The sequence below is a fragment of the Mustela nivalis genome, assembly GCF_964662115.1.
Source record: "Mustela nivalis genome assembly, chromosome: 7".
NCBI classification, from domain to species: domain Eukaryota; kingdom Metazoa; phylum Chordata; class Mammalia; order Carnivora; family Mustelidae; genus Mustela; species Mustela nivalis.
The window spans coordinates 90,865,994-90,881,913 of NC_139026.1; the positions used below are offsets into that span (position 1 = coordinate 90,865,994).

The 15,920-nt window shown below is 44.6% G+C and overlaps 1 protein-coding gene and 1 long non-coding RNA gene across 3 annotated transcripts; both read left to right on the plus strand.

Annotated features, from left to right (window-relative positions):
• The first annotated feature begins 3,183 nt into the window (after positions 1-3,183).
• On the plus strand, positions 3,184-6,458 carry PRR13 (proline rich 13). 2 transcript variants are annotated; one of them, XM_082741571.1, is made up of 4 exons: positions 3,184-3,443; positions 3,848-3,886; positions 4,246-4,613; positions 5,802-6,458. In XM_082741571.1, exons 2-4 carry the CDS (start codon positions 3,868-3,870, stop codon positions 5,844-5,846), a joined length of 432 nt encoding a protein of 143 aa, XP_082597697.1. In that variant the 5' UTR covers positions 3,184-3,443; positions 3,848-3,867; the 3' UTR covers positions 5,847-6,458. The 2 variants fall into 2 exon arrangements, with proteins under 2 accessions (XP_082597697.1, XP_082597698.1); XM_082741572.1 differs by having other exon boundaries at positions 3,193-3,249.
• Positions 6,459-11,511: 5,053 nt separating this feature from the next.
• On the plus strand, positions 11,512-13,359 carry LOC309869830. The gene is made up of 2 exons (XR_014314365.1): positions 11,512-12,872; positions 12,945-13,359. It is a non-coding gene; the product is annotated as an uncharacterized lncRNA (long non-coding RNA).
• Positions 13,360-15,920: the final 2,561 nt, after the last annotated feature.

A 15,920-nucleotide genomic window follows, 5' to 3' on the forward strand; every position in this document is an offset into this window, starting at 1 on the left:
AATTAAACTCTGCATAACTAGTTTTTATATTCTAAATGGGGGATATACATTTACATAGTATTTGCTTAATTGTAAAGAAGAAACTGTGGAAACATATATAAGAAACTACAGGGGTGCATGGATTGTGGTAGACTATTGGTAGGTAGCTGAAGATAGATGTAAGAACAAGAGTGGGAGACTTTTCTCTTTATACCTCTTTATCCTTCCACATTTTGCAATCAAGTGAACATATTACCTTGTCAACAAAAATGAATACATATGTGTCAAAATAATTGTGATATTTGTCTTAAAGATAATGCAAAGCCAGTAAAGACACCATCTCACACCTACTAGGATGGCTGTACTGATAAAGACAGACAGTAACAAGTGTTGTGCCAGATGTGGAGAAATTGGAACCTTCATACATTGCTAGTGGGAACGTAAAATGATGTGGCTATTTTGGAAAAAATTCTGGCAGTTCCTGAAAAAGTGAAACACAGAGTTACTTGTATGACCCAGGGATTCCTCTGGAATTCAGAGCACTGTGCAACCATCACCATTGTGTTGGTATAACCAATAGGATTGAAAACATATGCTCACACAAAAATTTGTACATTAAAAAAAATCTTTTGATAAAAAAATTTGTACATGAATTGTCATAGCAGCAATATTTATAATAGACAAAAAGTAAAAACAATTAAAATGTCCATCATCCGATGAATGGATACAACAAGATGTGGCATATTCAATCAGCAGAATGTTATTTAGTACTTCCTTCATAAAAAGGAATGAGGCAGGGTGCCTGGATGGCTCAGTGGGTTAAAGCCTCTGCCTTCAGCTCAGGTTATGATCCCAAGGTCCTGTGATCGAGCCCGCATCAGGCTCTATGCTCAGCAGGGAGCCTGTTTCCACGTGTGTGTCTCTCTCTCTGCCTGCCTCTATGCCTACTTGTGATCTCTTCCTGTCAAATAAATAAATAAAATAAAGGAATGAAGCACTCTTTCATAGGACAACATGGATGAACCTAGAAAGGATTATGCTAAGGGAAGAAGGCAGTCGCAAAAGACCACATATTGTACAATTTTCCATTTATATGAAATGTCAAGAATAGACAAATTTATAGACAGAATGTTGATTAATGCTTGCTTAGAGCTTGAGGGGGTGGGTCGAGGAGAAAAAGGGAGGGGAATGAGGATTGCCCATTTGAAGGCTAATGGGCATGGCATTTTTTTTAGGGGGCACAAAAATATTCTAAAATTAGATAATGGTGATGGTTGTACAGTGCTCTTAATATGTTGAAAACTATTGAAAGGCACACGTTATTTTTTTTTAAGATTTTATTTATTTATTTGACAGAGAGAGATCACAAGTAGGCAGAGAGGCAGGCAAACAGAGAGCCGGGGAAACAGGCTCCCTGCTGAGCAGAGAGCCCAATGCGGGACTCTATTCCAGGACCCTAAGATCATGACCCGAGCAGCGGCTTAACCCACTGAGCCATCCAGGCGCCCTGAAACGTACACTTTAAATGGGTGGAATGTATGGTATATGAATAATTTCTCATTAAGACTGCTTTAAAAAAGAGCAATAGTTTGGGGCACCTGAGTGGCTCAGTGGGTTAAAGCCTCTGTCTTCAGCTCAGGTCATGATCTCAGGGTCCTGGGATTGAGCCCCACATCCGGGTCTCTGATCAGCGGGGAGCCTGCTTCCCTGTCTCTCTCTCTGCCTGGCTCTCTGCCTACTTGTGATCTCTGTCTGTCAAATAAATAAATCTTTACATTAAAAAAAAAGAGCAATAGTTTGAAATACTTAACTTCTAAAAGGCATTATGCCCATACAGACATATCAATAATTTATTTCAAACCCAATCTTCCCAAAAAGAGAAATAGTGTAGATATAAATTACCCTAGAGCTTAAGAAAACATGGGAAATAATTCATCTCAAATATTTAGCACAAAGCTGATAGGAAAGTACATCAAAATGTATTATGGTTATATAAGATATTACCATTGGGGGATGCTTGGTAAAAGGTAAATACATGGGAATTTTTGTTTTTTTGCAAATTCTCGTGAGTCTAAAAATTATTTCAAAATAAAAAATATTTTAAAAATCTGTCAAAGTCCTTAATTCAAGATGATAAACTCACTATAAAATTTATCTTTTTCGTATTTTTTTGTATTCCACAATTTTGGGATCTATTTTCATTATGGGTTAGTTCAAAGTATTTAATTTCCATCATCGTTTATTCTTTGACCCAGAGTTATCTGGAAGCCTTTTTGTTTTCTTAGATTTCCAGATAGATATTTCTATTTATATTTTACATTGTGATCAGAGAATATGGTATGTATTGTACAATTCTTTGAAATTTGAATTATAGGGGCGCCTGGGTGGCCCAGTGGGTTAAGCCTCTGCCTTCTGCCCAGGTCATGATCTCAGGATCATGGGGGTCGAGCCCCTGCAGGCTCTCTGCTTAGCAGGGAGCCTGCTTCCTCCTCTCTCTCTTCCTACTTGTGATCTCTCTGTGTCAAATAAATAAAATCTTCTTTTTTTTTTTAAGATTTTGTTTATTTATTTGACAGAGAGAAATTACAAGTAGACGGAGAGGCAGGCAGAGAGAAAGAGAGGGAAGCAGGCTCCCTGCTGAGCAGAGAGCCCGATGCGGGACTCGATCCCAAGACCCTGAGATCATGACCTGAGCCGAAGGCAGCGGCTTAACCCACTAAGCCACCCAGGCGCCCACCCCCAAGAATGTTTCTTTACTTTCCACGGGGGATAGGGGGAAGGTGGTGAAATTGAGGTGTGGGGTTGGGACTCAGCAGCTCTCCGCCCTCTCTTAAACCCTCTGAATATATCCGTGTTGCAATACTGACCACGGTGAGTTTTTCACTTCACAACGTATCGCACCTACCAAGCGAGGAGCAGCTCAGAGAGCACAAGCTGAGCGTCCTAGTCGCCTTCCAAAGGATTTTGCCCAGAAACTGGCTCCTCCCTCTCCTAGATCGCTCTTGGCCCCGCCCCCAGGGATTTCCGGCCCGCCCACTTCGCTGCACCCTCCTAGTCCCCTGCAGAGCCCCGCTCCGCCCCTATTGCAACCGTTGTTCTCCAGCCTAGCTGGGACTAGAGTGATTGACGAAGATATTCTCCAATCACTACGCCGAAAGGCCAAGCGATGGCCAATTAGGCGGTAGCAGAGGCGGGTGTTGTAGCCTAGTTGGGAGGGGTGACCAGGAAGTGAGAACAGAGGATGAGTCAAGCCCAGGCTGTGGTGTGAAGGTGACGGGGCATCTGGTTTCCCCAATTTCCTCCTTTCCTCGACCCTAGGTCAGGGGTCCGTTCGCAGCTAGGACGCGGGATCTCCATTTGGCGTTTTGAAGGTGGAAGGGGGTGTGTCTACATAAAGAAGCGGTTGAGAATCTTTCCTGAACGCCTTCTCCGTTTCGCCGAGAGGCAGGTCCTTCTAGCCTGCGGTGAGGGTCCTGTCTCTCTCCCCCACTCCCGGGGTGCGGGCTATGAAATTGTTTAAGATCCTCCCGTAGCTTGCGGATGGTGAAAGTCTTCCGGACTCAGTCACGGAAAGGGAGGTGAGGGATGAGGACAGTGAGATTCGCGAACTCTGCCCTTCTTCAGAGGAGTTAGAGACCTCCAGCTGTGGCGAGAGGGGCCCTGGGAGCTAGATCGCGGTAGTTAGGAAGGTGGGGGGGGGCCGCGAAATAAGTACTGAGGGCAAAGGAATGGGTGGGAAAAAACATTTATGTGGCGGTCGTGGTAGTTCTCCGAGTCTCTCCGAGAGGCGCTGGTTTGGGGCTCGGTCTTTAAATTCCCTGCCCACCTGTGCGCCATCAGCTTTTTGCCTTCCTTTCTTTCTCCACAGGCTGGAGGAAGCACCTGGAGATGTGGAATCCCAATGCCGGTAGGTATTTGGGGAATCTCTTTTCCCATCGCAGCCCCTTTTCAGTTGAGCCCCACAATAGAAAGTTTCTGTCCGTTTTTCCTCCCCCTCTCTCACCCGCTGAAGCAAACCACAGCTGATCAATGCTGTTCTTTCCTTAGATTTCACTGCCTCCTTTTCTCACCAGCCCTGCCAGAGCCCTTCTTACCTTTCCTCTGCTCTGCAGGTTTGTCTCCCCTCCGCCTCATTTTCCTTCCTCACCTTTGCATTTCCCTTTAAGTATTGAGTGAGAAGCCGAATTCCCTTCTTTTTTTGTCCTTGTTTGTTGTCAGAGGCTCTGAGCTGTTCTAATATCAAGTTATTCTTTGCTTCTTCACCAGGGCAGCCAGGACCAAATCCATATCCCCCTAACGTGGGGTACCCTGAAGGTTCCAGTCCTGCCCATCCACCACCACCTGTCAATCCTGCCTATCCTCCAGGCCCCTTTCCAACTCCCCCAGGAGTTCCCCAGGGGAATCCAGCTTTCCCCCCAGGTGGGCCCCTTAATCCTGTGCCTCAGCCTAGGTATCCAGGATGCCAACCCCTAGGTCCATACCCACCTCCCTACCCGCCACCTGCTCCTGGCATGCCTCTTGTGAATCCCGTGGCACTCGGCATGGTGGGACCAGGAATGGTGATGGACAAGAAGATGCGGAAGAAAATGAAGAAAGCTCATAAAAAGATGCACAAACACCACAAGCATGGCAAGGTTAGTGCCCTCCAGAGCCTGGCTGGGAAGAGGTGCCCCTACAGAGAGACTAGGCTAGCGGGAGTGGGCGAGGGGGATTGGCAGTCTGAGGACATAGAGCAGCCATTGTGTTGCTCTGGTAGATGGTTCTTCTTCATAAAGATTCTACTGGTAAGAATCTGATAACCTTGAAATATTAGGCTAATCGGGCCTTCTATCAAGGAGGGGCTATGCTGAGCCTTGGAATAGATAGCAGAATCAAAAGCCTTTCCTGTCTGTCTATGCTCTCCCCAAACTTTTGCTCCACTCCCATTCCCAGATGCTTGTTTTAGCAAGTTAGACACACCCACCTTCAGTGTTCTCAAGGTTTTGTGTTAATTACAGGACCTTTGTTTCCTACCACCCAGGGCATTCTTAGTGTCAACCCAAGACAAGGCGAGTCTCTTCATTTTAGAAGAGTGTTAATTAACAAGTAGCTCTCAGGACAACTCTGAAAGGATAGAACCAGCCTGGATCTTGAGGAGGCCTTGATTTACATTTTATTGCCTAGTGTTTATTTGCTTTAGGGCTTTGGGCATTACTTCCTGGTTCTGGATCTTTGGTAGAAGTTTGAGGAAAAGGAAAAATGAGGTTGAATGGGGAGTGAAATTATTCTGGAGAGACTAAAAAATGTTTTTGTTGACTGTTGATGGGAGTGTGCATGTAAAGAACCTTGGTTAGTAGTCTCCCCACTTTTTCTCCCACCTTCCTCACTGTCTCCCATTTGGGGCTTAGGAAGAAGTAGAGCTAGTGGGCACCCAGATGCTGGTTCTACTCACTTGTCTTAGACCCATAGCTACATGAACTTTCCATGCAGCCTGTCAGTAAGCATTTGCAAGGTAGCAGCTGTCTCCTAGCACTATACTATACTAGCACTTGTAATTTATTTCTTGCCTAGGCACTGGCTCGGGTAAAGAAAGTTAGAAACATGCTCCCAATGCAGTATTAAGTTTTGTGTACCGATTCAGGAGGGTATAATCCATTCCTGTATGTTCACTGCTAAGGGATATGTTTGCTTTTGCTGTGTAAGGGACAGTCTGTTTCAAGACACCTGAACTTAGGAAGCAAGAGTGCTTGGGTGGAGGGGTAGAGAGCACCAGAGAATGTCCCATGGAGTGATCAAAGGTCGTTGGATCTGATGGCTGTCTCCTTTCCCCTTTCCCGTTACAGCATTCCTCCTCCTCCTCCTCCTCTTCCAGCAGTGACTCTGACTGAATACAGGGCCTGGACCCTTCCCTCAAGCCTCTCCAGTTCTGCTCTCCCATCAAGCTTCAGACGCCATCTTGTACTGGGGAAAATTAGCCCTTGTGCCCCTTCTTCCTCATCTCCCAATCTGAGCCTTACTCTGCTGTTCAGCCCTAACTAGCTAGGGAAAATGGGAAAAGAATTACTATGGGCCAGCAAAGACCATCTTCTCACTACTTGGATAGAACTTTTAGCTGACAAGTTTAGCAGGAGAACTGTTTTTTGAAGATGGTGAGCCTTGGAGCTAAACTCTGAAGATGAGTTTAAGATCTGTAAAATGTGATTTTTTTTTTAATCTTTTGTAATACTTGCAGTTGGGAGGTGTTGTGGAAATTTAATTATGGAAAAAAGAATCTGTGCCATTTTTGTAATGTGGCTGGCACACTTTGGTGATTTAATGGCACATAGATTTCCTAGCAGCTTTTATTGGTGGTATGAACTGTAAGGCTGCCAGGAGGTGGAGTCCATTTGGTAGATAAGCTCTGCTTGCCATTGGAATCTCACTCCTTAGCTTAGTAGGCTGGCTTAGGTCCTTCTCATTCTCCACCTCTCCGTCCAAATAAAGCTTTTTTTTTCCTCTGGTCTCTGTTCACCCGTGCCATTACCTTGGTTGGGCCCAGCACACTGTACTACTTTTGCTGCCCTTCCATAGACCCTCCAAAGTGTATCCGTTTTATAGTAAACCAGAGTGTCAGTAAGGAAGACACCATATGTCCCTATGTTTCTTAAGTGGGAGGAACCTTCAGAATTGGTTCAGACTACTGGAATGGATCTCTACTGTGATCCGGTCAATGAGGATACAGGTCTTTAGCATAAGTTTTCATATCTACTACAGAGGTTCTTAATCCTGGCTGCCCATTAGCTATCAGAGTAGTAATTTAGAGTATAATCAGAGTAATAATTTAGACTGTAATCAGAGTAATAATTCAGAGTAATTTTTAAAATTCAAATTATTTAATATACTGTGTGTTATTAGTTTCAGGATAAGAATAATTTAAATTTTTAAAAAGATTTTATTTGTGGGGCGCCTGGGTGGCTCAGTGGGTTAAGCCGCTGCCTTCGGCTCAGGTCATGATCTCAGGGTCCTGGGATCGAGTCCCGCATCGGGCTCTCTGCTCAGCACAGAGCCTGCTTCCTCCTCTCTCTCTCTGCCCGCCTCTCTGCCTACTTGTGATCTCTGTCTGTCAAATAAATAAATAAAATCTTTAAAAAAAAAAAAAAGATTTTATTTGTTTATTTGATAGAGAGATAGAGAGCACACGTAGGCAGAGTGCCAGGCAGAAGGAGAGGGAGAAGCAGGCTCTCTGCTGAGCAGGGAGCCCTACGCAGGGCTTGATCCCAGAACCCTGGGATCATGACCTAAGCCAAGGGCAGATGCTTAACCAACTGAGCCACCCAGGTGCCCCTCAGGGTGAGAATAATTTAGAGTTTGGCCTTAAATCTATTGAATGAGGGGCTGCCTGGGTGGCTCAGTCAGTTAAGCATCCAAGCCTTGATTTGGTTCAGATCCTGATCTCATGGCTAATGAGACTGAGTCCCTTGATCAGTGAGAGTTTGCTTGGATATTCTCTCCCTCTGCCTCCTTCCTCTGCTCTTTCTCTTGCTCGCTCTCTGTCTCTCAAATAGATAAATAAATCTTTATAAAATTGTTTTAAAAAAATCTATTGAATGAGACTCTTAAGGATGGGGCTCTACAAATCAGTTTTGTTTAAAGTAGGCTCTATGCCCAGTGTGGAGCCCAGTGTGGAACTTGAACTTGCCACCCTGAGATCAAGACCTGAGCTGAGATCAAGAGTTGGATGCTTAACTATCTGAGCCACTTAGGCGCCCCCACAAATTAGTATTTTTAAGGAAACTGGTGGGTCGAGACACCTGGATGGCTCAGTGGGTTAAGCCTCTGCCTTTGGCTCGGGTCATGGTCTCAGAGTCCTGGGATTGAGCCCCACATTGGGCTCTCTGCTCAGCAGGGAGCCTGCTTCCCCCGCCCCCTCTGCCTGCCTCTCTGCCTACTTGTGACCTCTCTCTCTATGTCAAATAAATAAAATCTTAAAAAAAAAGAAAAAGAAAATAGGTGGGTGACTATGATAACACAGCTAGAATTGATGGCCCCTGATTCACTCTAGGCCATGCACGGTGTCACACATCAGATTCTCAGCGATCTGCTGAGGAGAGGAAAAAGATATTCAAGAAAACTAGTTAATAAAGATAGAGGCTATAGGGGCGCCTGGGTGGCTCAGTTGGTTGGACGACTGTCTTCGGCTCAGGCCATGATCCTGGAGTTCCAGGATCGAGTCCCACATCAGGCTCCCAGCTCCCTGGGAAGTCTGCTTCTCCCTCTGACCTTCTCCTCACTCATGTTCTCTCTCACTGTCTCTCTTTCAAATAAATAAATAAAATCTTTAAAAAATAAAAACAAAACAAAAACAAACAAACAAACAAAAAAAAGATAGAGGCTATAAAATGCCAGAGGGATAGAAACCTAGAACTAAGTGGGCAGGGTAGAAGGGGTCAAAGATGACTTCACAGGAAAAGTGACATTTCAACTACCTCTTGGCCCTGGAGCATGAAAAGTATAAGGAGAACAAAACAAACCAAAAAAAAAAAAGAAAGAATGGATTTACCAAGTAGAACGGGGAGAGGAGCCAGGAGAGGCACGTATGCTTGGTTACAGGGTCAAAAAGTTCCATTGCGTGTTTGGGAATCACGGGCCTCCCAGTGGGGCTGGATTGGTTTTCTAGGAAATTGTTTATTGAGGAAATCCTGTATTCTGGGTGCTGAGCCTACAAAGATGAGTAAGACCATCCCCACTGTTAGTGACCTGCAAGATCTAGTGAAGCAGACAGACATAAACAGATTATTATGAATCTGTAAAAAGGACCACAATAAAGACATGGATCCAGCAGTGGGGGAACCAAGGAAGGGATGATGGTGTCACTGGGAAAATGAGCTAGGTCTGGGCTGTGCCTCAGGATACGTAGGAGTTGCCCAGTTGGTAAATAATTTCAGCCAACATTTAGCATTTATTTTGTGCTGGGCTCAGGGTGTTTTAAATTTACAGCTTCTATAATCTTCAGAGCAACCCTATAAGGTAGGTACTATTATTCCAATTGTAGAGGTAAGGGAAACTGAAACAGGAAGTGGTTCAGTAAGGATTCAGACTCAGGCTGTCTGGCTCCTGATTCTGTGCTCTTAACCCAATGGACTGCAGGCAGAAACAGTGGTTTTGCTGAGGCTAAGAGTTGGGAAAAGGGGTAGGATGAAACTTCAGGAGTTTTTGAACCTGAGTTACCGTGCAAGAGCCTGAAAGCAGAAAATGAGGCTGAAGTTGGGGAGATGGGCTAGAGGAAAGAGTGGGTTTGAGAGATGTTTCTGAGGTGAAACCCACAGGGGTTTGGGGCGTGAAGAACAAGGAAGGAGCGTTTTTCGTTGGCTATATTGTGTCTATGACCTTCCCCTGAGGTGAGTTATACCAAATAAATGCTTGAGGTCTTCCTAGAATTTATTAGTTCATTTATTTATTTTTTTTATTTTTTATTTATTTTTTTTTTAAAGATTTTATTTATTTATTTGACAGACAGAGACCACAAGTAGGCAGAGAGGCAGGCAGAGAGAGAGGAGGAAGCAGGCTCCCCGCTGAGCAGAGAGCCCGATGTGGGGCTCGATCCCAGGACCCTGGGATCATGACCTGAGCCGAAGGCAGAGGCTTAACCACTGAGCCACCCAGGTGCCCCCATTTATTTATTTATCCAAGATTTTATTTAGTTACCTGACAGAGACACAGCGAGACAGGGAATACAAGCAGGGCGAGTGGGAGAGGGAGGAGGAGGCTCCCCACGGTGCAGGGAGTCCAATGCGGGGCTCAATCCCAGGACCCTGGGATCATGACCTGAGCTGAAGGCAGTTGCTTAATGAGTGAGACACCGGCATATCCCTGTTTATTTTTTTAAAAAGATTATTTATTGATTTATTTTTTTTTTAATGGGGGAAGGACTCCCCTGTTTTCCCTGTGCTCTGAATGTTTTTTTTTTTTAAGATTTTATTTATTTATCAGAGAGAGAGAGGGCGAGAGAGCAAGCACAGGCAGACAGAATGGCAGGCAGAGGCAGAGGGAGAAGCAGGCTCCCTGCCAAGCAAGGAGCCTGATATGGGACTCGATCCCAGGACGCTGGGATCATGACCTGAGCCAAAGGCAGCTGCTTAACCAACTGAGCCACCCAGGCGTCCCTGAATGTTTTTATTTTTATATTTTTTTAAGATTTTATTTATTTATTTGACAGAGAGATCGTAAGTAGGCAGGCAGAGAGAGAGGGGGAAGCAGGCTCCTCATTGAGCAGAGAGTCCAATGCGGGGCTTGATCCCAGGACCCAGAGACCAGGACCTGAGCTGAAGGCAGAGGCTTAGCCCGCTGAGCCACCCAGGTGCCCCTCTTTATTGGTTTATTTGACAGAGAGTAAGCAAGAGAGAGCACCAGCAGGGGAGAGGGGCAAAGGGAGATAGAGAAGCAGGCTTCCCCCGCTGAGCAGGGAGCCTGACAATGGGCTGGATCCCAGGACTCTGGGATCGTGACCCCAGCCAGAGGCAGAGGCTTAACCCACTAAGCCACCCAGGCGCCCAACTTTTTAAGAGCTGAAAGTAATACATTTACTTTGGGAGAAGATTGTAACTTTTTAAAGTTTTATTTAAGTAATGTCTATACCTAATATAGGGCTTGAATTTATAACCCTAAGATGAAGAGTCCTGTGCTCTTCTGACTGAGCCAGCCAGGCATCCTGTAATATTTTAAAAAACTTTGTTTAAAGGGGTATCTGAGGGGCACCTGGGTGCCTCAGTCAGTTAATTGTCTGCCTTCACCTCAGGTCATGGTCTCGGGGTCCTGGAGTCAAGCCCTGCCTCTGGCTCCCTGCTCAGCCGGAAGCCTGTTTCTCCCTCTCCCACTCCCCCTGCTTGTGTTCCCTCTGTCCCTGTGTCTCTCTCTGTCAAATAAATAAATAAAATCTTTAAAAAAAATAAAAAATTTAAAAAAGGGTGCCTGGCTGCCGCAGTTGGTAGAATGTGCAACTCTTGATCTCAGGGTTGTGAGTTCAAGCCCCACATTGGGTGTAGAGATTACTTAATAAATGAATTAAAAATCTTCTAAAATTTTTAATTTTTTAAAGTGAGCTTTATGGCCAGTGTGGGTTGAACTCACAGCCCAGAGATCAAGAGTTGCATGCTCCACCAACAGAGCTGGCCAGGTGCCCCAGATTGCAACTTTTTTTTAAAGATTTTGTTTGTTTGACAGAGATCACAAGTAGGCAGAGAGGCTGGCAGAGAGAGGAGGAAGCCGACTCCTCACAGAGCAGAGAGCCTGATTCGGGGCTCGATCCCAGGACTCTGGGATCGTGACCTGAGCTGAAGGCAGAGGCTCTAACCCATTGAGCCACCCAGGTGCCCCCAGATTGCAACATTTTTAAAATAAAGATTTATTTGTTTATTGTAGAGAGAGGGGAGGGGCAGAGGGAGAGACTCTTTAAAGCAAACTCCCCACTGAGCATGGAGCCTGACACAGGACTATCACCACCTGAACTGAAATCACAAGTAGGACACTTAACCAACTGAGCCACTCAGGTGCTCCAGACTGTAACATTCTTTTTTTTTTTTTTTTAAGATTTTATTTATTTGACAGAGAGGCAGGCAGAGAGAGAGTGAGGAGGAAGCAGGCTCCCTGCCGAGCAGAGAGCCCAATGTAGGACTCGATCCCAGAACCCTGAGATCATGACCTGAGCTGAAGGCAGAGGCTTAAGCCACTGAGCCACCCAGGGTCTTTTTTTTTTTTTTTTTTAAGATTTTATTTATTTATTTGACAGAGAGAGAGGAGGAAGCAGGCTCCCTGCTGAGCAGAGAGCCCGATGCGGGATTCGCTCTCAGGACCCTGAGATCATGACCTGAGCCGAAGGCAGCGGCTTAACCCACTGAGCCACCCAGGAGCCCAGATTGTAACATTCTTTTTTTTTTTTTTTTTTTAAGATTTTATTTATTCATTTGACAGAGATCACAAGTAGGCAAAGAGGCAGGCAGAGAGAGAGGAGGAAGCAGGCTCCCCGCAGAGCAGAGAGCCCGACGTGGGCCTGGATCCCAAGACCCTGGGATCACGACCCGAGCCGAAGGCAGAGGCTCTAACCCACTGAGCCACCCAGGCGCCCCCCAGATTGTAACATTCTTAATAGGATACTATTCTTTGTGTAGTCAAGCCCCCAGCTCTTATTTCTATATTAAATTGTTCCTTTTGTCCCCCTTCCCCGCTTTATAGGGGAGCATAGTGTAGGCCCTCTTTTGGATCTAACATTAGTTCCTTTAACCCATCTATTTTGAAGTTGATTCCATCTGTGTGGATGTTTATATAACATTATTTTAACATCATTCAACTAATTCAATCTTTTATTGTTGGAATTTAGATTGTTTCCAGTCTTACTATATACTTAACTACAGCAGTGAATATTTTGGACATATATCTTAAAAAAAAAAAAAAGATTTTATTTATTTGTCAGAGAGAGACAGTGAGAGAGGGAACACAAGCAGAGGGAGTGGGAGAGGGAGAAGCAGGCTTCCTGTGGAGCAGGGATCCTGGTGTGGGGCTGAATCCCAGAACCCTGGGATCATGACCTGAGCCAAAGGCAGATGCTTAATGACTGAGCCACCCAGACGCCCCTTTTTTGGACATTTATCTTAACTAGAGGTTGAAAATCGGATCCCCATAGCTATATCTGGCTGAGTATTTTTTTTTCCCTTTGGCGGGCCTACTCACTGTGTTAAATAACATTTTCTTTTTCTCTTTTAAGATTTATTTTTAGGGAGAAAGAGAGAGAGAGAGCACAAGCCGGGTGGGGTGGGGACGAGGAAGGAGAACGGACTCTGCACTCAGCATGGATCCTGATACGGGACTCAATCTGAGGACCCTGATATCATGACCTGAGCTGAAACCAAAGAGTTGGATCCTTAACCAACTGCACCACCCAGGTGCTCTAATATCAGACATTTTCTTTCTTTCTTTTTTTTTTTTTTTTAAGATTTTATTTATTTGTTTGACAGAGACTGAGAGAGCTTAAGCAGGGGGAGAGGCAGAGGAGGAAGGAGGCTCCCCACTGAGCAGGGAGCCCAATGCGGGCTCTATCCCGAGACCCTCGGATCATGACCTGAGCCGAAGGCAGACACTTCACCGACTGAGCCATCCAGGTGCCCCTAATATCAGACATTTTCAATAAAGATTTAGATTTTAAGCTGGAAACTCTATCAACAGTGAGTTCACAATTCTGAAGGCAGAAATTCTGGCCCTGAGTAGTGGTCATTCCTTATTGATGGGTCCTGTACTCTCCAGTTTTATCATCTTTTCAGCTTCCTGTTGCCTTCTTTCTCCCCATTACATAACTTGCCTGTCTCCTGAGAACATTGGGATTGCACCCTATTTTGTGCAACAATATAAAGCATTAAAGATGGTCATTCTCAAGTGTGCTTATCTTACGCCTTCACCACCTTGTGCCCATGAGGGGAATCTGGGATTCTGCCATTTTCTTCTTACTGGAAACAAAGTATAGCAAGATTTCCAGACATTTGAGAATGGAAAAGGATAGGAAACCCATGAGATCTAAAATACAAATTGAGGGGTGAGTGGCTCAGTAGGTTAAAGCCTCTGCCTTCGACTCAGATCATGATCCCGGGGTCCTGGGATTGAGCCCTGCATCAGACTCTCTGCTCAGCGGGGAGCCTGCTTCCCTCCCTCTCTCTGCCTGCCTCTCTGCCTACTTGTAATCTCTCTCTCCCTGTCAAATAAATAAATAAAATCATTAAAAAAAATAAAATAAAAATTGACACTAACTTTGGGGATTGCCAATCATGGGATGAGTCTTTAGTTTGCTGCCTTTTTGGAGTCATCTCCCCATGTCAGGTTGTTTTATGGCTCTAGGCAAACTCATTCTCTTTTTTCCCCTTCTGAGAGGAATTTACTGATTCATAAAATTATCAGGTATTGCTATTAAGTGCATCACATCTTTCTCTTTCAAAGCTGATTACAGCTATTGCCCAGCCCTAGGAGAAGCCATGCTATTGTTAGTAAAGGATGACATTATTTTATCAAAAAATTTTTAACGATTTTTAAAAAAATAAATAAATAAAAATAAAAATTTTAAATGATTTTATTTATTTATTATTTATATTGTTAAATAATGATATTATATTATACATTATATAATTTATAATAATATAAATAAATATAATTATTTGTATAAATAAATATATAATATATATATTATTATAAATGAATAAATAAATAAATAAATTATGAGAGAGAGAGAATACAAGCAGGGGGAGTGGCAGAGGGAGAGGGAGAGAAGCCTGCTCCCCGCTGAGCAGGGAGCCTGATATGTGGCTGGATCCCAGGACCCTGGGATCATGACCTGAGCCCAAGGCAGATGCTTAAACGACTTAGCCAGGTGCCCCTATTTATCAACTTTTATTTGATATTTGTTTTGCCTTCCACATGGATAGCTACTCACTTCCACCTGAGCTCTCAGGGTCTTTGGAGTCTAAACGACCCAAGTGCAAAATCTTTTTTTTTTAGACTTTATTTATTTTTAAGATTTTATTTATTTGAGAGACGAAGGGAGAGAGAGAGAGAGAGAGAGAGAGACCATGAGTGGGGGAACAGATGGACCCAGAGGGAGAGGGGCAACAGACTCCCTGGCAGAGCAGGGAACCTGACTCTGGGCTCAATCCCAGGACCTCAGGATCATGACCTGAGCCGAAGGCAAACATTTAATCAACTGAGCCACCCAGGCACCCCACCATGTGCGAAATCTTGAGGTTAATTTGATCTTCTGCACAGGCCTCATAGTAAGCCTGCTCCTTAGTTTGATTTGAAATGGTGGTGTCCTGGGGCACCTGGCTGGCTCGGTCAGAAGAGCATGCAACTCTTGATCTCAGGGTTGTGAGTTTGAGCTACATATTGGGTGTAGAGATTACTCAAATGAATAAAACTTAAAAAAATTTTTTGGAGGTGCTGGGTGGCCCCACATTGGGTTCTCTGCTCCATGGGAAGCCTGCTTCTCCCTCTCCCACTACTGCTGCTTGTATTCCCTCTCTTGCTTTCCTTCTCTGTCCAATAAATAAATGAAATCTTTAAAATTTTTTTTTTTCTTTTTGAGGATTCCTCGGTGGCTCAGTTGATTAAGCATCTGCCTTTGGTCCAGGTCATGATCCCCTGGTATGGAGCCCCACAATGGGCTCTCTGCTCAGTGGGGAGCATGCTTCTCCCTCTCCCTCTGTCTACTACTCTCCCTGTTTGTGCTCTCTCTTGGTCACATAAATAAATAAAATCTTTATTTATTTTTTAAAAATATTTTATTTATTTGTTTGTCAGAGAGAGAGAGAGAACAAGCAGTCAGAGTGGCAGGCAGAGGCAGAGAGAAGAAACAGGCTCCCCGCCAAGCAAAGAGCCCCAGCGGTCAATCCTAGGACCCTGGGATCACGACCTGAGAGCCAAAGGCAGCGGCTTATCCAACTGAGGCACTGAGGCACCCATAAATAAAATCTTAAAATTTTTTTTAAAATGTTGGTGTTGCAACATTTTCTTTCTTCCTCCCCACCCCCCTGCTATTTTCTTATTTCCTTTCCTCTCTTTCAGCATTTGGTCTGCCCCTTGCCTTTGCCAGTGACAGACTTCTTTTTATTTCTATCTCACATTGTTTCTTTCTTTTTTTTTAAGATTTTATTTACTTATTTGACAGACAGGGATTACAAGTAGGCACAGAGGCAGGCAGAGAGAGGAGGAAGCAGGCTCTCCACTGAGCAGAGAGCCCAACGAGGGGCTCGATCCCGGGACCCTGGGATCATGACCTGAGCCGAAGGCAGAGGCTTTAACCCACTGAGCCACCCAGGCGCCCCATGACCTGTCATCCATAAATATTTCATGAAGCACCTCCTAAACAGCATTTTTCCTACATAACCACAATCCCATTATCACACTTAAGAAAACTTTTTTTAAGGTTTTTTTGTTGTTGTTGTTGTTGTTGT